Source organism: Pavona decussata, unplaced genomic scaffold (genome assembly GCF_977016875.1).
Source record: "Pavona decussata unplaced genomic scaffold, jaPavDecu1.1 SCAFFOLD_95, whole genome shotgun sequence".
In the NCBI taxonomy this organism is placed as follows: Eukaryota; Metazoa; Cnidaria; class Anthozoa; order Scleractinia; family Agariciidae; genus Pavona; species Pavona decussata.
Window position 1 is genome coordinate 1,192,501 of NW_028145512.1, and position 22,144 is coordinate 1,214,644.

A 22,144-nucleotide genomic window follows, 5' to 3' on the forward strand; every position below is an offset into this window, starting at 1 on the left:
TTATGTTGCAAAGAATAGATTTTATATTTTGTTGCAAAATGAGATTATATGCGCGTTTACCCTTTCTCTATAGCGGTATATATTTTTCAATCCGCAAATATGAATGAATCGATGTCTGATGGATTCAGACTAAGACTAAAACTGTCGATCTATGAAATCGAGATTAAACAAACTGTAAGCTAGAAGCAGAACGGTTGCGATCGGCCGATTATATTTAAAGATAATTAATTATACAATGACATTTAATAAATCAAGTCCGCAGGTATCACCACTAAAATGAATTGTTTCTGTTACACGTCTTTGCATTAAATGATAGTAGATTTCACCGAAAAAATCTTATCTAACTAATGCCAGTCGTGTATGTGTCTTACGCCTTGTTGCTATGTAACTTGTGTTTGACTTTTAGTCAGGACAACCAGGGAAGTGTAAAATAATGAACTGTTCTGCCTGTTGCAGTTAGAATGCAAATTATGAATGAGATAGACGTATTAAATAAAACCATCGTTGATGGTCATCAGTGTTTTATAACAGGTTAGAACGTTGGGGTGCCTCCTGATACAGAAGTATTTTTGCACAGTTCATTACTATGCGGGAAAAGAAAAGAGATCTTAGCAAGAGCTGTTAGTATCCAAAAAGAGAATTTCTGCGGGGTAACCACGCATATTTCACAGATAATTGTTTAACAATTCAATAAATGCTTTAAAATGGATGACAATGTATGTCATTTTCTCCCAAACTGAATTTTAATTATCTATGAAAAAGTGCGTCGTTACCCCCAGTTTTCTTTTTAGATTCCAATAGCCCTTGCTAAGATCTACTTTTCTCGTAAAGATGTAAACCGCGCAGAAATATCGTATGCGCAGTATCAAAACGAGGCAACGTACTTAAGTGGATACAAGTGTGAATTCATTCTCGTGATGTCGAGTAAAGGTGGTAGGCATACTAGTTCGCTTCATACTCCTTTAAGTATTAACAGGAGTAAATCTGCACTTTTTATGTGCTGGTTCTAATCATTTACGAGAATTAAACAATTAACGCTATGAAAACGCGTCACTAAAGGTCTTTTTCCTTACTGGATGAACCTCGTACCGATAGCTATCTAGCTAAGCTTGCAGGAATCGAACAAAACTAGATATTTACCTCATAATCAGTATGTTGTAATGATCAATTCTGCTCTCTGGGTATTTGGGGCATAGTTAATAAAAGGAAATGATTAGGAAGCCTGACAAACGTGTTTGTTTGCTTTTTTTGGTCTTGAACGTGCACAAACTACAACAGATATTGAAATGTGTTGGGGAAACGTTCCTATTAACATATTTGACTTTAATGTGAACATTAAAACAGGGGATTGTGCACGGTCGCGGCCCTTCTAACCTATTAACATATATTATTTCTCTTTTGGCGATCAGTGTTTCTCCAAACAAAGCTATTGCAATACGCGGATGACACTACTGCAGTGCTCTCGGATATGAACTCGGCCAAAAGTTTATTTGAATTGTTGGACATTTTCAAGGACATTTCGAGCCTTAGGATTAATTGCACAAAAACTGAGGGTATGTGGATCGGAGCATCCAAAGAAAATAAAACAGAACCTTTTGGAATTAGATGGCTTATGGAACCAATAAAAGCTCTCGGAGTATACTTCACTTATGACCTAAAACTGCTCAAAGAAAAGAATTTCATCGCAAGACTGGATAGTATTAAAAAACTGATAAACATTTGGTCTTCCAGAGGTCTTTCAATCCTTGGTAAAGTGACGATAATAAAATCCTTTCTAATTCCCAAATTTGTTTATGTATGCTCACTCCTGCCAACACCTAATGAGCTGGTGAAACAATTAAATCAATTGCTATTCAAATTCTTATGGAATGGAACAGATAAAGTAACGCGTGTGTCAACAATAAATGATTATGGGGAAGGTGGACTAAAAATGATTGATTTAGAAAGCATGGTTAAAGCTTTGAGATTGGCATGGCTTAAACGAATATTCAACGCAAACGATGGGACATGGAAGCGGTACTTACAACACCAATTGAAAACAGTTGGAGGACTGTTCTTTTTAAATTGTAACTATGACGTTAAGGATTATACATTCACTTCCCAGTTTTATCGAGAGCTTCTTCTGTGGTGGTCACAATTTCGCGACAGTTTCGTTACTGACATAAATTGGACAAATATTATTTGGAATAATAAAGAAATAAGAATAGATAAAAAGCCCATTTTTTACAAAAATTTCTATGAATCCGGATTTATTTACATACGTGATCTCCGACTTGATTTAAATATCAACGATTCCTTTGGTTACGTTTCAAATAAAATTGGAAAAATTAGCATTCTACAGTGGGCGGGCCTTCGACACTCAATACCTGATTTCTTAAAAAATACGCGTGATCAAATCCACCCACTAACGCCTTCTTCGCTTCAGATAAATAACAGCATTTTTGATGTGAAAAAGAAGAAATCGAAAGATTACTATTCGTTATTTGTTGCGAAGAAATCACGGCCACCTAACATTGTTCATAAGTGGAAAGGCGATTTTAATATATCAGATGATTTATTGAAAGAATCTTTCATTTTGCCTCACGCTGTTGCACTCGAATCGTACGTTAAGGCCTTTCAGTACAAAATTCTCTATAATATACTCTACACAAACGCGAAATTATGCAAAATTGGTTTTAGAGTTGACGAATTATGCACTTTCTGCGAAACTGAGCGAGAAACACTATATCACCTACTTTATCAATGCACTTATGCTAGGCAGTTTTGGAACGAGTTTGAATTGTATTGGCACCGCTTGTCAAATCAGGTGGTTCACCTGACTTTGGAAAATGTCTTATTCGGAATACTTTCAACACCATGCCCTTCACATATGCTGCTTAATTACTTTATTATCATTGGAAAACTGTTTTTGTGGGACTGTAGAAGAACACAAATACATCCTAAAATACAAGGTTTTCAGAACACGATAGCTATCAAATATAATATTGAAAGAAAAATAAGTAAGAAAAAGTTTTATGAAAAGAAATGGATATTCAAATGAGAAGAAATTGATAACTACGTGAAAAGTCTTTAAAGCTGATTCGCCTAATCTACTATTCTTTTTTTTTTATCTGATGTTGCTCGGTTTAATTGGTTTAATTGGTTTATTTAGTTAAATTAGTTGAATTATTATTATTATTTGAATTATTTGATTTGCTCAAAAATAGAAATGGGGTAACTGTGCAAAATGTATCAATTGTTATTATTTTAACCTATATATAATATTGTCAATGAAATAGTAACTGCTCTGTAAATGATAAATTTCAATAAATATTATATAAATTAAAAAAAAAAAAATTAAAACAAATAGACCGCTTTTAATATTCTTAGTATCCTGTCTGTCTGTCTGTCGGTATGTATGTAATTCCTTCTGTGGAACTACGTCCATTTTTAGGCCACAAAATAAAAATAAATTTACTCTCACGCTATAGTATAGTATGACCACCCTTTTCCCTAACCCCCCGGATAATTTATTTTTTCGCTGATTAATACGAAACTGCGCTTGTGTACAAACTAAAACCAGTGAAACAACAACAGCACAAAACTAAAATAGACTCGTTCGGTTTCCTTGAGCCCTTGGTTGAAACCTGGTTAAAAATTCACCCACCGACCCCCCCCTTTCCCCAGCCCTCTCCCCCGCCCCGTCTCTACTAGCACCAGACCCCTCACGGCTATTATCGAAGCCATCGTTTGGTCCTTTTGTTTCGTGGATCTGGCATGGTAAAAGGTGAGTTCTTGAATTTTCTTTCATTGGTGTGTTCAAAAAAGTTGAATATTTTGTTGTTAATCTAGTTATTGCTTGTGCGAATAAATGTTATGTTGTTGCGTTAACCAGATGATGCGAAAGCCAAAGTTAAAACAGATCTTAAGAAACAAGTTAACTGGTCAGTTTTTAGTGCAGTACGATTGAAAAGATTGAAAAAAAAATATGTTTAAATATAGATATTGTGCCAGTCAGGATAGCGAAGGTTTTGCTGAAGTCTGACTACATGAATATGTAAACTTGCGTTTGGAAACAACTTCGAAACTAGTAAACATGGTTTTTAAACTGAATGGATTTACATGTGCTGCCGTATTACAAGATACCAGCAGACTGGTACAACATACCCGACGTTACTACTCGAACCAAATCGAACGTTTCATTAATCGAGCATAATCGAACTCAATCGAATCGGGGGTGGGGGAAATTTCATAAGTTTGTAACATCATGGATAGAAACCATGGAAATGTCACCAGCTAGTAAACTACCGAAGGTGCTACATGTAATTCATGTGGTACAATAGTGTTGAAAGTGTGGAACCAATGGAAAAAATACAACTGTTTTGTAGTCTAAGTTACTGGTATGTTACAATAGTCCACTGCAGACTCACTGTCACGCCCGGAGTTTTGCAGGGTTGCCTTGGCTTTTCACTGATACTCTCAATGTACTCAGTTTTGATAACCTGAATGGGAAAAGACAACATGGAGTATTGTGGTGCTTGATTTGTGTCAAATTGAGAGCTGTGTATATGTATAGCTGACACTTACATTTGCATTTCTTTTAAGGTCAATTTTTTTAGTTGCCTGATCCTGATCAAAAACCAACAGAAATTCTCCACAGACAGCAACATTGACAGTGAAATGGACAAGAAGCCTTTGGTTAAAGAACTGTTACTTCCTAATGAAGTGAAATCAGAAAGTAAATTTTATGTTAAGACAGAAAACTGTGATTCTGCCAGAGATGAGAGCACATCTGACATTTCATCAAACTCAGATTCAGAATTTTCAGAACAGGATGATGGATCATATTATTCTGATGGCAATGATGAGACTATGGAAAGGCCTTTCAAGTGTACATTTTGTAATAAAGGCTTTACATCACCAACCAATTTGGAGGTTCATGAAAGAATCCATTCAGGAAAGAAGCCTTACAAGTGCAATGAGTGTGGGAAATGTTTCACACAGTTGTCTAACCTTCGAACTCATAGGAAAATACACAGCAGTGATCGACCTCACAAGTGCCCCGAGTGCGGCAAGAGTTTTAAGCGGTCTCATGATGTGAAGCAACACTCTCGAAGACGGCATGGTGGAGAAAGGCATTTTAAGTGCAGCTTTTGTAACATCGCTTTCTTAACTGCTTCTGAATTAAAGGTGCATTTGAGAATCCATAGTGGAGAGAAACCTTTTAAATGTGCTCAGTGTACAATGACATTCAGAACAGCTTCCTATCTTAAGAGCCATGAGAGACTGCACAGTGGTGAAAAACCATATAAATGCCCTCACTGTGAGAAAGCTTTCCGAACAATTTTTGAGCGTAAGGTTCACAGTAGAACCCACACTGGAGAAAAACCATACAAGTGCTCACAATGTGAGAAGTCATTTATACAAGGTCAACAGCTTAAATCACATGTGAGGATGATGCACTCAAATGAGCGGCCATTCAAGTGCTCAAAGTGTGACAAGTCTTTCAAATTATCATCTCATCTGAAAGTGCACTCCACAATCCATTCTGGAGAGAAACCATTTAAATGCCCTCTGTGTGAGAAGTGTTTTAAGTCATTAAGGGAAGTGAAGTCACATGAGCGAATGGTGCATAGTGATGTGAAGCCTTTCAAGTGCACCTTGTGTGACCAGGCTTTTAAGGCAAACAATGCTTTGAAAGTTCATGTGCGAAGAATTCACACCAAAGAAAGGCCTTTTAAATGTATGGAATGTGGGCATTTGTTTTCAACAACATCGGATCTTAAAACACATCAACGAAAAGTACACAGGGAGGATCCTTTTAAGTGCACACAGTGCGAAAAGACCTTCAGACTAGAAAGGTCTTTGAAATCTCATGAAAAAGTCCACATTAATCAGCTGTTCCCATGCACCATTTGTGGAAAGAATTTCAAGAAGGCTTTTTATGCAAAAGAACACATGAAGATACATACTACTGAGAAGCCATTCCATTGCTGGCTCTGTGAGAAGGAATTTAGCCTTGAAAAATATCTGGCCCAGCACACAAAGAAATGTGTCAATGGCTTGTTGTTTGCAGAAAGCTCCTCTGGCTGATGCAGTCTTCTTTAATTTTCAACTATACTCACGGGGGGCAGGGGGGGGGGGGGGTGACAACTCTAACAAATGCTGTTTCGGGACAAAGCCAAAATTGTTCCAGGAATCTGGAGATTTTTCAAGGAATCGGGACACTTATAATTTTTTCCGGGAAACACGCTATAATTCCGGGGTATTGCAGAAAAAAATTGGGACATCAAAGGAGATGTATCCCAAAAATTCAGGAGGATGATCCAAATTTCCGGGACGACTAAGGTTAAGACCTAGTATTGCTCAAACAGCGTTTGTTAGAGTTGTCATGATGATCTTTATTTTTTTCATGATTTTTCTTATCATAGATGATCATTGATGAATTTGCTTTGTATCTTGCTTTATGACACCACTTTTGTTGAAGTTATTTTAAGGATGGTGCCTACTTTTGCTACTGTGCATACGTACTGTGTATCTCGCGATGGTCCGAGAAAGTTGGGTTTCTTAACGGCGGTGCCTGCTCAAACAAAGATATTTTTACGTGGTTTATAACTACATAGGAAAAGCAGATCTTGACAGGGTTATTGGTATCTGAAAAGAAAATTAGGAGTAACCATGCATTTTTCAGAGATAATTAAGCTTCAATTTGGGAAAAAATTCCATGCATTGTTTTGTATTTTCATGCTTTTTATAATTATTGTTGCTTTAAGAACTATCTCCAAAAAATGCGTGGTTACCCCCAATTTTCTTCTTGGGGTCCACTAGACCTTGTTAAGATTTGCTTTTCCTGCAAAGTCATTAACCGAGCAAAAATACTTCGGTGTTAGAGGGCACTGTCCTTAAAATGACTTATTAATTTTTCGGTGATATTTGCAGTACTGGTCAGTAAAAAGTAAGGTCAAAGTCTAGACTCATGATTGTGGAGAATTGAGTATCAAGGAACAAGTCAAGATTCAAGACTTGATTCACTCAAAAGTTGTCTCAATCCTCGATCCTCAATTTTTCAAAAAAAATATCACTGAACTATAACAAATATGTATAACAATGACAACATTTGCAAAGGATGTCTCTCATTCTTAATTTAGGCTGGGGAAATTGTGGCAAAAAAATATTTTAATCTTATTGTGCTAACACCAGTCGAAAGCCAAATTACAGCCTGTACTACAGTTTTATGGAAAAATGAGGATTATTTTTATATGCACATCATTAATTTTGTTCAGTAAGGGAAATTGAAGCCATCAATCCTTGTTTCTATTGCAATACATATCAATTTGCACTGGAACTCAAACCAGATAGGTGAAACAAACTCACTTCACAACTTATCTACTTCTCACAAGCTTAACTTCTAGAACTCTAGTAACATGGTTCAAGACTTTGACTATTTTCTTGAGATGCTCACTCAGTTCTCTTTGTGGTTGTGGTACATAGGGCCTTCCTGTACAGTGTAGGAGACATACTACACAAGAAACAGTCCTAAAGGAAATCTTTTTAAGGGAGGAAAGCAAACTGCCCAAAAAATACGTTAGAAGATCCCACTGTATCTAACAAAGACAAGTTTAACAGCCTCATGATTTACTCAAAAATATCAAAGGCCTTATGTAGGGTGAACAACTGACTGTTAGAAACTGTTGTGATTTAACATAGTCTTGTTTAAAGTACAGCCAATATGATAAGGGTAGGGACTGGAATATTTAATGATTTCACCACAGGATTACTGCCAGTGTAGGAGCTTCATTACTCTATATAAGAACAAAATTTTGAATGACTTGTTAAATAGATCTAAGAATGAAAGGTGTGGTCAAACCAAATACCCCCCCCCCCCCCTCCCACTAAACCTAGGTATTCAAAAATAACACACTGCTTCTTCATCACCTTTTTTTCCTTCTCCCAGCAAGGTCTTAGGTAGTGCTTGGCATGAAGTAGAGTAGTTACAATAAAACCTGTTTCAAATAGAGGTTACATCAATCCATAAAATGCTTCTGAGATTTAATAATGTACTTTGAGGTTTCAAACAATTCTTTGATTAGAGATGACCTCAGGGATTATCCATGAACATTTGGTGAGATTTCAGTAGGAATTCTCAGATATCTTCTGGGTAGAATAACCAACTTTTGAAAGTCCTGCAGTGAACATGGATTTGTGCTCTGCACTGATGGCAGGTTTTCCTGAACCCTGGTTGGTTAATCGAACACCACTAACATATTCAAATTTATCAAACAGGAGTGTTGACACGTGTGCATCATTCTGTACGGTTTACAATTATTTAGAATACAGGTCAAATTGTTTATTTTATTATTTATTTTCACGTGACAATATTTAAACTTATTAGAATAAAATATTTTCGATTATAGCACTGTATATGAATACTAATGAAAAAATCGCGGACATTGAATCCTATAGATCAAATTGATATGTTGGCAAGGGAGGTATGTATCAACTGTAAATTTCAGTGGAATGCATGTACCAGCTAGGATCTTCTTCATTGCTCGTTTTGACACATGCAACAAAATATTTATTTGTAATCGCACTTGATATGTATTAAATGTATAAAAAATATCACTTTTTTTCTCTGTTATTACCATCCTCCGACCAGCTTTGGGAGTTTTCAAAGGGAAAAGGACACTTACAATGTTATATTGCGTGTTCACCGGCGGAAAACTCGACAATGATCAAGGGGCTTACCACGAAGATTGCTGCATGTCATTAAGGATGATTATATAATACGGTGCGACGCGCCTTACCGTGGCCACCAAACAAACTTTTTTTTTATAAGTTAGCCAATCAGGATACGCGAATTTTATTAACGATCACGCCTCCTTGCAAAGTCTAACAGGCAAGTGACGCAACAACGAATTATTGAAAACATATCGTTTTGTATTTTATGGCTAACTTGTGTGCAAAAAGTTTTTCGGTGGCCATGGTTAGGGGCGTCGCACTGTAGGTCGGGTTGCGTCTGTTTTTATTATTATTATTATTATTTTTTTTTTTTTTTTTTTTTTTTTTCAAATAATTATGTTACTGTCATGGAGTCGCGGGTAGACTCAAGGAGGACGAGAACTGACGAAAGTTCACCTGTAGGCTGTCTCTCTCGTTTGTTGTCGAACACTTACACGTTGTGGCGAAACTCCAATGCACCGGTTTTAATTCACACGATCAGTGAATGCTCTCGTTTGGCCTCTGAATTTCATGCAGAATTTTTATTCTCTAGACTCTCCTTTAGCCTGTGTTTAACGAGCCCTGAGCTCTGTACAATGAGAGACAGAAGACGATATAAATCTTTTCAAATGAGTTTGTGTTTTGGGTCAAAAAACTAATAAAAACCTTTTTGACCAAGCCTGTTCGGTTCTGATGTAGAAATATCAGGGTTAGTTTGGTTCTTTTGTTTACTTGTTGACTGGACCTCGGTCAATCCGTAGCAAGCAATATGTTTGGCATCACACTCTGTGGCTTTTGTTTTACTTTACTTTGGCTGAGTTAAACCGGAAACTAAATTTGACCATCTTTGTAGATTAACCAGAAGCAAATGGGAGAAATTATTTAATTACAAAGTAACAAAGATCAACGGAGGTATCAGTGCTAACGTTGACCTAATGTTTTGTGGATTTTGTTGTCGAAGGAAAGAAGATAAGAAGGTGAGTTTTACGTCGCTGAAAACGTCAACTGTTTAATTAAATGTATGTTATAATAACCCGAATGTTAATTCCTAAATGACAACAAATGCTCGACTTCCGAATTGGAAGTCAAGTGGTATTTTGGTAATTTGGAGTGAACCAGAGCGAAAGTAAAATGTCATATGATTAAGAAATCTAACTTCAAACTGACATGATGTTTTTGGACCCTTGCAAATATCATACATGTATACTAAAGCCCAAGTTAAGAGAGAGATAAGAGACTGTCAAACAAGCCAACAGTGTTCAGCACTCCTCGTTTCTCTTTCGTCCCTTGCAAGCTAATCCGGACACCGGAATCTAGAAAATGTTTACCTCTAGAATCCGGAATCCGGAATCCAGAATTCAGCGAAATCTGAGGCCCACAGAGCCAGTGGAAGCCACAATCCCCTGAGTTGGCGAAAAATCGCCATTTCGACGATAGACCAAGATAAGAAGACATGGGAATGGTCCCTCGAACCTGTGTGGAAACACCTTTAAAGTGAAAATGATTTACACTGAATTTCTTCACCTCGATGCATAGTCTACAGGCCGGCCCAGTTGTTCAAAGCCCGATTAAGCTAATCTTGTGTTAACGTGAAGTTTGATTCAGGTTTAATAACTAATCAAGAAAGATTCTTCAAAATATTTTTGACCTTCAGTTTGATTTAGACTTTCCTTTACCATTAGCTTAAAATTAGCCTTAAAAGAAAAAAAAAAAAAAACAGTATTGGGCATGTTAGTTATAGCCAATCGTTACTCGGTTAACTCTGCTTATGTCTTCAAACTCAGCCTGGGTCCTCAAGTGTAATGGCAGCGAACTCAATCCATGGATTGGGTCCGAATGCAATCCAACAACGAAATTTCTATGAGTTCGATTACTGAACCAATCGAACTAATCGAACTTAATCCGATTGACTGGGTTCGATTGAGTTCGGAAATCGTACTCAGTTAAACTAAATCCGGTGAATTGAGTTCGATGGAGCCCGGAAATCGAAGTGGGACTGAATCGTCGACACAGCTTCAGCTTGCCAACAAACTTAGCCGCAATGAATAGGTAAAAAGAAAAAAAAAAAAGAAAAAAGACAAAAGAAAAACGGTTTGAGTAAGTTTTGGTTTTGATTCACGACCGGAGTCTGGCCAAACTTCTGCCTAGAACTTTAATATGTTTTATTAAATCGATGAAGTTACTGAAAAGTTTGTAAGTACAAAGATATGCTTTGCTATGTTTCGGGTTTCATTGAAGCTGGGGACGCCACATTCGCGTTCTCAAGCGACACAAGCGTCCGGAAGGTATGATTCAATTACACAACATGATTAATTAAAAAACTTTGTGGTCTGCTTACAAATTCAAATCTCCGTTATATTATTATTTACTCTTATATGTATGTGTTATTAATTAAAATTGTATAGCTGCTGTATAAATGAAGCGTGCTTGGCTAAAGTACACTCGTTCGATTAAGCGAGTAACTTACACTGAAAGAATTCGTCCAGCATCAATTTAGGTTGACTTCGTCATATGTGGTCCTTTTGCGCTTGTTAAAGTGACTAATTTTACAGTGCGACGCGCCTTACCGTGGCCGCCCAACAAACTGTTTTTACAAGTTAGCCAATCAGGATATCTTCCTCCTTGTTCATAAAATACAAAACGACATGTTTTTAATAATTCGTTGTTGCGTCACTTGCGTGTTGGACTTTGCAAGGAGGCGTGACCGTTAATGAAACTCGCGTATCCTGATTGGGTAACTTGTAAAAAAAAAAATGGTTGAGTGGCCTCGGTAAGGCGCGTCGCACTGTAAAATTCTATTCTAAAGAACTGATAAATTTACATATAAGTGTGCATCTAAAACAACTTTAGTAAATTTTAATCAGTTGCAAAGCACGGTACACGATCGGTACATTAGGGGATAAATGCTACATTTCTGGAAATGTTTATTGGCTCACGTAATAACAAGAATAAGATCAAATAGAACGATTTTTTTTTTCGAAAACAAACTTGTTCTCTTTTCCAAACCTTGAGAATTCCTAAGAGATCGACAGTAGCGGAAGGCATGATTCAATCACGCACCTTAATTAAAATCTTTGTCATCTTCCTAGAAATCAAATCTGCCAAATTTATTTTAAGTTTGATACATTAGATTTGCACAATTAAAGTTGTATAGATGTTATGTTCCTGGCTAAAACATAGAACATGAACCTTTTGCTGAGGATATTGATCCAGTAAGGTTACAATAAGACAATTCGTCTTTACAGGTCAGTATAAGGAGCAATTTTAATTAAAATGTTGACTACGTCATAAACGTAAACAGTACTATTCCATTATAAGTTAATATCTCTGTGTTTTATTTTACAACCGAAGTTCCAGATTATTTCAGCGCTTACGAAGCACACTCAATTTTGATGGAGACATCAACATAGTGCGACTTTGTCAAAGCAAACAGAAATTTCAGCTATGGTGGACCCTTTTCAGGTCGTTTCAGTGGCCGACTTCGTTTTATAACAAACAGTAATTAAAGATTATAGGAGTGCGTTCGACACCTCAAATTTTATAAATTCGGCTATGGTGGAGCTTTTCTTGCTCTTTTCAATTGGGCTTATTTCATGTAATGTTTTACTGACGCTAAAATCATCATCTTTACTAAATATTTGAAGTTTCTTCTCTAAATTAACAACCGTGCAGTCCTACCGCCGCTAGCCTAGCCTTGGCACAGAGCCGCCCACATCCCGAGAAAAAAACCTCCATTGTCGTCAGGCTACGACTAGCCAAGTTTATCGTGACGCAGAAATGTAGAAAAAACACAGTGACAGAAAATGAGAATAATATTAATTTCTAGTGTTAAGGGACAGAGGTGTCTTGTGATTCAGTTTTCCATCAAGGAAAAGACGCGAACAGACAATGAAATTCAGTAATAACTGAGGCCTTAATACAGGCACTGCATAAGAACATTCATTGGTGGCTTGGGACTTTTTCAGCTCGCATAACATTTTCTCGTGGTGGTGGTAATTAAACCACCGAAAACCACCGAAATTGACTCAGAATTAATCAAAACTGAAAAACAGAAACGATAAATTGGTATGCAACTGGAAAAGGAGAAATCTACCTTTTTCATCAAAACAAAAAAGAGAACAAAGCCACGAAATTCGAGTAGCTCAGTTCTTAGAGAATCCTACGAGTGAGCGGAATCATGTCCTGGAGTCAATTCCCTTCAATTTTCATTCTGCCCTCACATCGGTGTCAATTTACTGTTATTTACTATGTAATAAGCTTCTACGGTCTCCATCTCTTTATTTTACTTATAATGTGCTTTGTGCCCTCTTTTCCTATTAAGTATATTTGGTGTATGTGTCTTTGAAGAACTTGATGGACTTAACAGTGCTAAAACACTCAGGTTTGAAGTTAAAAGGGGACGATATCCCAAGCTACTTTTCTTTCCCGGAACACATGTCGGCACGGAAGGCTCAGTATGTGAATTTTAAAGGCACGTAGCTGTATGAAAAGAAAAGAAAAAGGAAATTTATCCCACGTCCCCATTTTCTGTTAATAAAATGAAACATTTTATTCGAGAGAACCTTGAAAATTGGATTGTTTTAACAGCGCATGCAAAAGAAAACCAGCTTCAGAATAAGACTGTCGTGGAAACTCGTTTTGGATACAACTAGCTGATGCGCCAAAGAGGGTTTTCAAAGAGGGAACTACACATACTCTTTGAAGAATCTCAGTTGCACTCATCTGACACAATCTCAGTACTAAAGTCAGTGTAGTTCTGTGTTTGTTGCTGTCAGGATTTGACCTTATCAGCCTTATGTAAGTTTTGTTATTTCATCATGTACCTTTGATTGCAAACGAAACCTTATTTGGCCTCATTGAACAGTTTTAAATGCTTTAATTTTGCATTGTTTCCTTCATTAATGGACACTCTGTAAAATTGTAATTTAAGAAAGCATGTAAAAAAAAATAGAACTGTTCAGCTAAGGCTTGGCTTTTCTGTGCCATGAACTGCATGAACGGGTCAGTATGCTCCATTCAGTCGAAAATACATTGTTGCGGGAAGCAAGAATTTGCCACTGTGAGAGTAATTAAAATTTATTCAAATCCTTAAAAATGATAACAAAACATACAATGAACTTACAATGAGCTTGTATTTCCTAGCAATGGAGCGATAAAGGGAAAACATAAATATGACATATGTATGACATACGCCTTTTGTATACGACTTTCTATGGTAATTATTCGCAAATTGAACATATACCCCACATTTAACTTTCGGGTTTTATATCTTCTTGTTCAGATTTTTTGCTAAAAAAAAGGGTTTGATAGCGGCGGACTAAAACTAACTTTTGGAGCAGAACATCAACTCAAGAGTTTCTAAAAATAACAGAGATAAATTAACTGACTTTTGAGAGCTTTAATCACGGCATTTCAAAAAACATATGTTTAATGGCCTTAGCTCCCACGAGTCTCCTGTAGCTCAGTGGTAGAGCATCCGAACTAGTAATCAGGAAGTCTCAGGTTTGACTTCTGATCGGCGCACTCAGATTTCCTTTTTTCCGAGTATTGAAAGCTGAGAAACACGATTTACTGCATTTAAATTTAAAATTGTTTTATTTTTTCTCGCTCATTGGAGCTGAGTGTGTTCGCTCGCGTCTTGCTGTTCTCATGACGTCACTTTGCATTACACAAACAGACGGTATCCAAGATTTCGCGTCATTTTGAACGCGAGTAAATGAAAATAATGAGAGACGAAGAGTTATTTTAGTTTAATACAACCCACGACTTTCTTAATTTATGAACTGAAACATTTGATTTCATTTACGTCTATACATCACCATGAGTGAGTAAGACAGAGGAATTACCTGCCTGATGGCCCTATGTACTTTACAGTTCGGCTTTCGACTTTCGAGAAGGTGATCGCTTCTTCGAGATCTTGTAAGATAACCAAACCAAAAATTAAAACATTCATCGTCTCCTCCCGTCAGAACCGCCCCCCCCCCCCCCCCCAAAAAAAAACCTCGTATGATTCACTTCCGCTGTAATAAACCCTTATGCCTTATTGTACCTTTCGATGCAAATAAACGAAGTTTATTTCATCTTAAAAAAAAATTTTTTTGGGTGCACCTGAATTGTTGCGTCCATTAGTGAGAAAAACCACGTGCAGTCAGCTTTGTCACGAATGACGCAGTTAACACGCTTGGCAACCGAAAATAGACTACTTTGGCAGTTATTTTCATGCTGACAAAACATGCCGTCCATTCATGATTTAAGTTTCTGGCGATCACTGTCCAAGAATCGCAAGTAACATGAAGAAACTTCTGTATTAAATCAAATTAGTGTGCCGATTTCAAGATTTTTGAGCTGGTGTATTCAAAAATAAATAAATATATTATTCCGATTTCGTTTGTTCGTTAATTGCTCGTAATACGTAGATTGGTCTTTATTGACGTCATTTCTTTTTTACAAAATTTCATTTGGGGTTTAATGGTACAAGGGAGTAAAATTTTCAATATTGTAATATTTTCTTGGAAATATTCTTCACGTTTGCTTCACGTGAATCTAAAGGAAGTGGTTTGTTTTTCAATATTTGTTAAATTACTACTCCGGATTTACAGCATGAGGGCAGGAAGCCGGGGCACAATGGCAACAAATTTGCATATATTTAAATACGATTCGTCGCCAAAATCCACAGAAACATAGAAAACGACAAAACTTAAAGAACCAGTCAATATCTAGAGGTAAGTTGAAATGCAAAGATGGAAGCTTCATCAACATCGCATACTTTCTTCTTAGCAGCTTTAAATTATTGTTTATGCAAAAAACGTTGAAGTAAGATCAAATGAACTCAAAACACTTGACAACAATTATTCTTTATCATATTTTGGAAAGTGAAGAAGGCATACTCTTGTTTTTGGATCATTTTGTCCTTTTTCGGTAATATAGTTTTGACTTTTAATCGTGAGATAACCAAACTGAAAATTTAGCGATAAATTTATTTGGTTCTAACCGGTGCAGTTATTTTCATACTTTAGTGGGTGATGGTTAAGGGTACAACTAACCATTTATAAGCCACTTCGTGAAAAATTCGTTCGCGCTTCTAACTGAAACCATCAGAGTAGGCTATTTTTTTGACCAAAACCTCCAAATCTCCAATAAATAAGGTCCTTCAAAGTCGAAACGTGTTTCCCAAAATCGATAACGCGATGGATTTTAGCCGAAGTAGAGTTTCGCTAACATCTCGCGCGTCCAATTTAAATGCTATTTGTGACATTGTGGACCAAATGATATAACAGGACTTATTATCCAACTATACTCAGTACTTTTCGAATACCTTGGGACTATGAAGCGATATTCTTAACAGTAAGTTGTATTTGCATAAAAAAAGAAAATAAACGAAAAACGTCTGGCAATTTTTGTACGTTAAAAAGTACTGCTTTGCCAACCGTGTTTTAATTTTTCTTGCGGTTTTCATTTTGAGTGTTCCATAGCACAAAAGGTTAAGTTTAGCATATACGCGATAAATCGCTTATTAGATGTTTTGGGTATGAAGTAGCGCAGTATATTTTTGATATTTTTACCGCTCGTTCATTGTAGTTTGACTCGTCAAAATACAGCTCAACCTCGTAATGTATACCCCTTTCTTGATCATAAAAGGTCACTTTGGATAATAAATCTCTTATAAGATGTTTTGGTATGTAGTATCGATGTATATGTTCACAGGTTGTGTTGTATTTTGACGAGCGCGCGAGGCGAGTCAAAATACAATAAACAACGAGTAAAAATACACACCAAAACATCTAATAAAATACATCTTCCACACGCAAAAGCATGTAATAAGTTTTACCTAAAATAAAGTGGATATTTGAAGTAAACCAATCATTTTTTTTTTCGTTTCCGTGTGTGAGAAAAACTAGTATTAGGGGATGTTTCTTAACATGAATACAGATCAGTTAGGAGTGCAGACAGTTTAAGTGGGTATAGGAAATTAGTGCATTTTCATAACAAAAGCTTTTCGTTTATAACAAATTAAACATTTTCGAGTTCGAAAGTTCACCGAGCTTTGAAATCAAGTAATGACTTTTCAGACGGATCACAAGAATTAGTCGTCTCGGAAAAACCCTACTTTGCAGATAACGATGAAATCGCGTGTCATTTGGACGCACATTAGCGTGGTTAGCTCTGTGTCTCAGCGAGTATTTTAGTAAAACACAGCGTGATTAATTTAGCCGCGGCCGTCCTAGTGCCCTCTCCTGCGATTACACCACTCCTATTAGCTTGTTTTCTGATTGAAATATGACAAAACCTTGCAGCAAAACAAACATAAAATGGACGTAAAGTGTATGTTTACTGTACGAACGTTCGCAATTACGAACTAAATGGATTTTTTGTGAAGCAACTTGCTGCTTTATTTCTTATGATTGGTTGGACTTAACGATAATTCGTCATTTTATATATAGAGTGTTATGCACCAAGATGGATTTTAAATAAACGCGTTTTAAGATAAATTATTTATGCTTTAGTAAGACAAAATTATCCTCGACTTAGTTGATGTGTTGGAGATGCATGTTACTGGTTGGCAAGTATTAAACTTCTTCAAATACATGTACATGATGTAATAATAAAACCGGTTGAAAAGATTGTTTTGCGAGTAAGTCAATTCCGCACGCAAAGGAGAAATCAACGAGTAATTGACATTTGTATATGACGAGAGATTGCCTTTTAATAATAAAGCTATCAGACGTGCATAAAACTAAAAAGGAAAATACAAAAATCTGAATATTAAACATTCAGTATGCTAAATGTATAACGCTAAATGACAGGAAAAAAGGAAAGTTTGCGCAACATAAAAATTCTCTTTATAGGATGTTTAAGAAGTTGATGAAAATAAATTATTGATTTCAAGACAAATCGGTCGTCGGTGTTTTAAATGGAGAGTATTCAGTAACATGCTGCTCAGGGAATTCCAAGGCAAAAAATTAGTTCCTCTTCAGCCCCTAGCTCTTTTCAAATGTAGCGAGTATGCTCCCCAAAACATGTTCATTAGAATTTTTGTTGAATTGAAAAGCATGATTCTTGAAAATTTGTCTATATACTTGACATAGTTAATTGACCGAGCGTGGTCGGTGATCTTTGAAAAACAAATCCAAAGCTGCCTCCAATTTAAGGCTATTCACGGTGTTGCCGTGGCAACCTTTAAGAAAAAAAAAAATCAAGGTTGGTAGAAATTTGTATTGATTACTAATTTAAAAGGCGATATAATTATTCAAAGTAGGTGTGGACTTTTGCCGTATTTTTCACATGTTATTTTGACCGCCCAGACGCCCGTTAAATTATCGTATCTCAGGCCAGTAAACGGAGATATCTTATAGGTATGTTTACGTTTATTCTTTATGTTCCTTTAGCGTTAATTCTAAACGAACGACACGCGACGATAGATTAAGAAAATGGCAAATTCGCAATTTAATTCCATTTTTCTTAAGCTTGAAATATATTTAAGTTGTCGCCATTGGCGAAAAACAATGATCATATTCTTGTGTGAGTATCGCAAATCGAACTTTGACAAATGTTTTTTGTACTGGATTAGCTTTGTAAGCTGATTAAACATTCGTGTCACCCTATGGAAAAACTTCCAATTCAAAAAAAAGAAGTTTTCTATTTTTTATAATTTTATCACTTAATCTTAAGAGTTGAACTGAATCATTTGTTGGTGTTGACTGCAGTTTTCCTTGGAAATAAAAGCACATGCAAATCATGAAGCATATTGAGTCGTGTGTTTGCTCACATGTACAGGTACATGAAATAGAGTCCAGAACGAAAACGACTCATCATTGAATAATGTATGTTACAAGCCACCGATCAATTTAAGCGCGTTCCCATTCGACAAAAAACATGACTTGGTTTATAAGCGGACCACGGGTATCAAGCGATATACCCTGCCCGATTTGACATCCTTCATGTGATGTTAATTAATCCGAGATTTGTAATTAAACTGGAATAAACAAACCCCTCTCTTGTTCGCTGGATGGTATATATGGGTACATCAAAGGATAACGCCCTCCGCTGAAAGAAGATTGTTTTGAGAATTTCACATTGCCATTAACAATATTTGCCTTACGGCCAACTGTTCAGTTTTATCTCTTGGTTGGATTTTACTTACTGGGACTACAGACGCCATGTCAGCGCATTCCTTTGGTTCTTTCAGTGAGCGTTTGTATGGTTTCGTTATTCCCAAGAGAGAAACGTCGCTTCAACATCGGTTTATTTAGTACTGCTTGGTATAAGTGTCGTTTTTTGGTAGATGCGACAAAATAATTCCTTGTATAAAGTTTGAAATGTGACTTATTTTCGTGACAGAATCTTACCATCCCCAAACGGTGTCTGCGGATTTGAGAGATAAATTTGTTCGTTCGTCGAAAATTTTAGGCTCAGCAGTTTTAACTATTCCTGGGGCATGGGTGATGCACTCATAAAAGGCAAGAAAAAGCTCGTCTGAAAGCAAAAGAAAACAACAACAAACAAACAAAAAACAAGACAAAACGAAAAATCAACAAAAACAACAACAACAACAACAACAACATCGACTTGAATTCACAAGGGCGGTTTAATCAGGAGCGATTCTGTCGCTATCTCGCTGACTGATTATCAGGGAAAGTAGAAATCTAATTGTCTGTAAGCGCGGAAATGGGAAAATGCAAACTCACAGACCAACCAGCCAGATATAAACTACTCCTACCGAATTTCTCTGCTGAATAACTCGGTAACTTAGTTTTACCAGAGCAATAAGACGGCTCCCTGTCGGTTCTATCGTCTTTGAAAGTTCTTACGAGGTTTTGTTTCTCGCCAACTATCAGCCCGTGGAAATCCCGAGCTTGGCATTAAAGCCTGGTTCTCACTTGTGAGAAAAGGACAAACGTAAACCTAACTGGCACAAGCACAAGAAAACGCTAGTGTGTACCGGAGTGAAATTAGCACAAGCATAAGCACAAGAAAAAGAAACAGAGAACCGGAAAATAAGAGTTTCTGTGTCCGCCGGTCAGTTGTATGACATTTGAATCGTTAATACCTTCCTCGTTCTGTCTGATCGAATGCTAAACACTCGCTTTGTGATCAGGACAGTTGTGCGTTCTTCAAAGAGCTGTTGTGACTGTTTCGGCTTTTGTAGAATTTGCTCATTAGCTACTGTTCCAAGATGTCTTTTTCTAGTTCCTTGAGTTCAACGGAACTGAGAAAAAACAGTTTGTTTCTGCAGCTGACGTCTGGAGAAACTAGAGAAAGAAAGGCCTCTGTGTGTAGATCAACAATTACCGAACCATCTTCTGTTTGGAATATCCTCAGTGCATAAGATAGACCGCTGTACCGTGCAAATTGCATATTTAGTTTTTATCTCTCTGGCTTGCTTTGTTTTACTTAGCTGTTAATCGACATCGTTGAAGTGTGAATTCAAAACGCTCCGGGATAAAATGTTGACTCGTTAAACCTTTTAGAAAGTCAAATGTGCTATATAGTGCTGCAACACCTGCAAAACTCTTTGAATCTAGAGACAAATTTTACAGCACAGCAATCAAGTCCATTTCTACTTGAAATATTAATACGCTGTCTGGTAATTGTTATGAAATGGAATACTCATGCTTTTCAGTTTACGATGTCATTTTTTGACTTCATTTATCAAATTTATAAGACGACAAACCCGACAAATAGGAAAATCCATGGACAGAAAATCGTTTAAGGATGATAAGAACGCTTTAAGTAATTTACGATTAATGATACAGGTAAGAGATTGTCAATTAACGGTTACACGAGATAAGGCCTGCAAATGTTACCAACCTCTTTCAGTTCTTAGCCTCTATTTTGCGGAGCTAAATATGTCAAAACGTTTAAGTGACTGATCAAACCCTTTAAAGTGTCACTGTTAGATACCTTAAATGTGGATCACAGATAAGAATGAAAAGCAAACATTTTGAGACAACGCTGGGCGCCCTGTGAACTTGTGTTCAGTGGATTCATTTTAATGGAGATTAATCTCCTTACTTCAAAAGTTATGCCCAGCGCCAAGTCTTTTTAGGAACTCAATCACGACGCACTTGTAGACAGCAACTAGAAAATATATCTGTTATTTTTACAATCTTATTCTCAGCGGCTAACATCGTAAATATCTCAAAGGCTTCATAGACTAAAAGGAAAAAGAGGGATTCAAATTTTAAAACATAGAACAGTGCAACTTTAATCCAGGGACCGCGGAGGGGGAAGGGCTCCCCCCCCCCCCCCCCCACTTTTTGGATACTTAAAAAAATATTTTATTTTAATTAACCATATCCGTCACTTTACAGAAACAACTTACCTTACATATTATTAAGTATATTCAGGTTTGCTCCGACAAACCCGACAATTTCAGACAGTTTGTCGTTAGTTTTGCTGCTGAACGGAAGACTAGATTTCAACCGTGAAGTAATGGAATTTCAGCTGTTGTTTCTATTTTCATCCGTTCTTGGATCGGTGTTTCACGAAGATAAAGTTTTATCACTGAATAAGTGTGAAGGAGTTTTTGCACAGAGGCATTCATTTATGAAAGCAACTTCTCGCCGTTACGCGTAAATATTTGAAACGGAGAATAATGTCAGCTACGGTCATCCTGGCCCATTCAATCCCGCTGTCATAACGAACAAAGGAGCATATATGATTTACGGAAACATAAACAACGAAACTGGGTCTTCACAAGCTGCTGGCTTTCACAAGAAAACAAGTAGAAAATTTCTGCCTCATCATGCAGCCTGTTGTGTTGGTCAAATGTAAGGGCCAGACTAAAGCATTGACTTCTTACTTCAAAAGAAAAGAAAACATATTTTAGCTGATACGATTAAAAATCTACATCAGTGTTGACAATTTTTGATGCATTTCTAGCCATTTCAGAAGACTTAAGTTTAAATTTTTTCCGGGGGAGCATGCTTGTCGTTCTTAATTCAAATGGTGCTTTATAAGTGCAAATTTCATTGCAAACCTTCTTAAGGTTAAAATGCAAATATGTTTTTGGCCACAAGACAAAAATACCAATCAGTTTCATGTTATGCAGAATATTTGTGACGAGACGACAAAATTCCTTTTTATTTTTTTGCCTCGTGGCAAAATTTATTGAAAGAAGGTATATGTGAAAGTCAATTTTTGTCATGTCATTATAACCACTTTAGAATATTGTATGATATAAATATTTTCGTCAGGCTTTACTGATTTGAATCATTTATAAGCGAGCGGTTTTAAATCAATTCCATTAAAGTCTGTTATTTTGCACTTTACCAAATACACAGTCAGAGACAGGAAACAGATATCAAGAATTACGAAAGATGCGGAACGTATACTCAAATATATGGTATTTCCTAGGCGAAAAAGTTGTAATTATTTTGATGCGATTGGAGCTCATTAATATACGATGTTGTCTGAAACGGCGGAACGCTTGTTTGCAGTTCGTCAG

General features: G+C 36.6%; 2 protein-coding genes across 4 annotated transcripts in view; both read left to right on the plus strand.

The window, feature by feature from the left end:
- The window catches only part of LOC146473015 (diacylglycerol kinase zeta-like), a 32,109-nt gene extending 30,879 nt beyond the window's left edge, over window positions 1–1,230 (plus strand). The window contains exon 41 of the mRNA XM_085118752.1: window positions 1–1,230. This exon is cut by the window's left edge and continues 408 nt beyond it. The gene's annotated coding sequence lies outside the window, so the exon portion shown is untranslated.
- Window positions 1,231–3,710: 2,480 nt separating this feature from the next.
- On the plus strand, window positions 3,711–8,617 carry LOC146473016 (uncharacterized). 3 transcript variants are annotated; one of them, XM_085118916.1, is made up of 2 exons: window positions 3,711–3,766; window positions 4,585–8,617. In XM_085118916.1, the coding sequence occupies exon 2, from the start codon at window positions 4,660–4,662 to the stop codon at window positions 6,070–6,072; it is 1,413 nt and encodes a 470-aa protein (XP_084975042.1). In that variant the 5' UTR covers window positions 3,711–3,766; window positions 4,585–4,659; the 3' UTR covers window positions 6,073–8,617. The 3 variants fall into 3 exon arrangements, with proteins under 3 accessions (XP_084975042.1, XP_084975043.1, XP_084975041.1); XM_085118917.1 differs by lacking the exon at window positions 3,711–3,766 and adding an exon at window positions 3,781–3,923; XM_085118915.1 differs by lacking the exon at window positions 3,711–3,766 and adding an exon at window positions 4,278–4,379.
- Window positions 8,618–22,144: the final 13,527 nt, after the last annotated feature.

Coding starts and splice junctions, on each gene's coding strand:
- LOC146473016 (XM_085118916.1), top strand. CDS start 4,660: ATGGACAAGAAGCCTTTGGTTAAAGAACTGTTACTTCCTAATGAAGTG.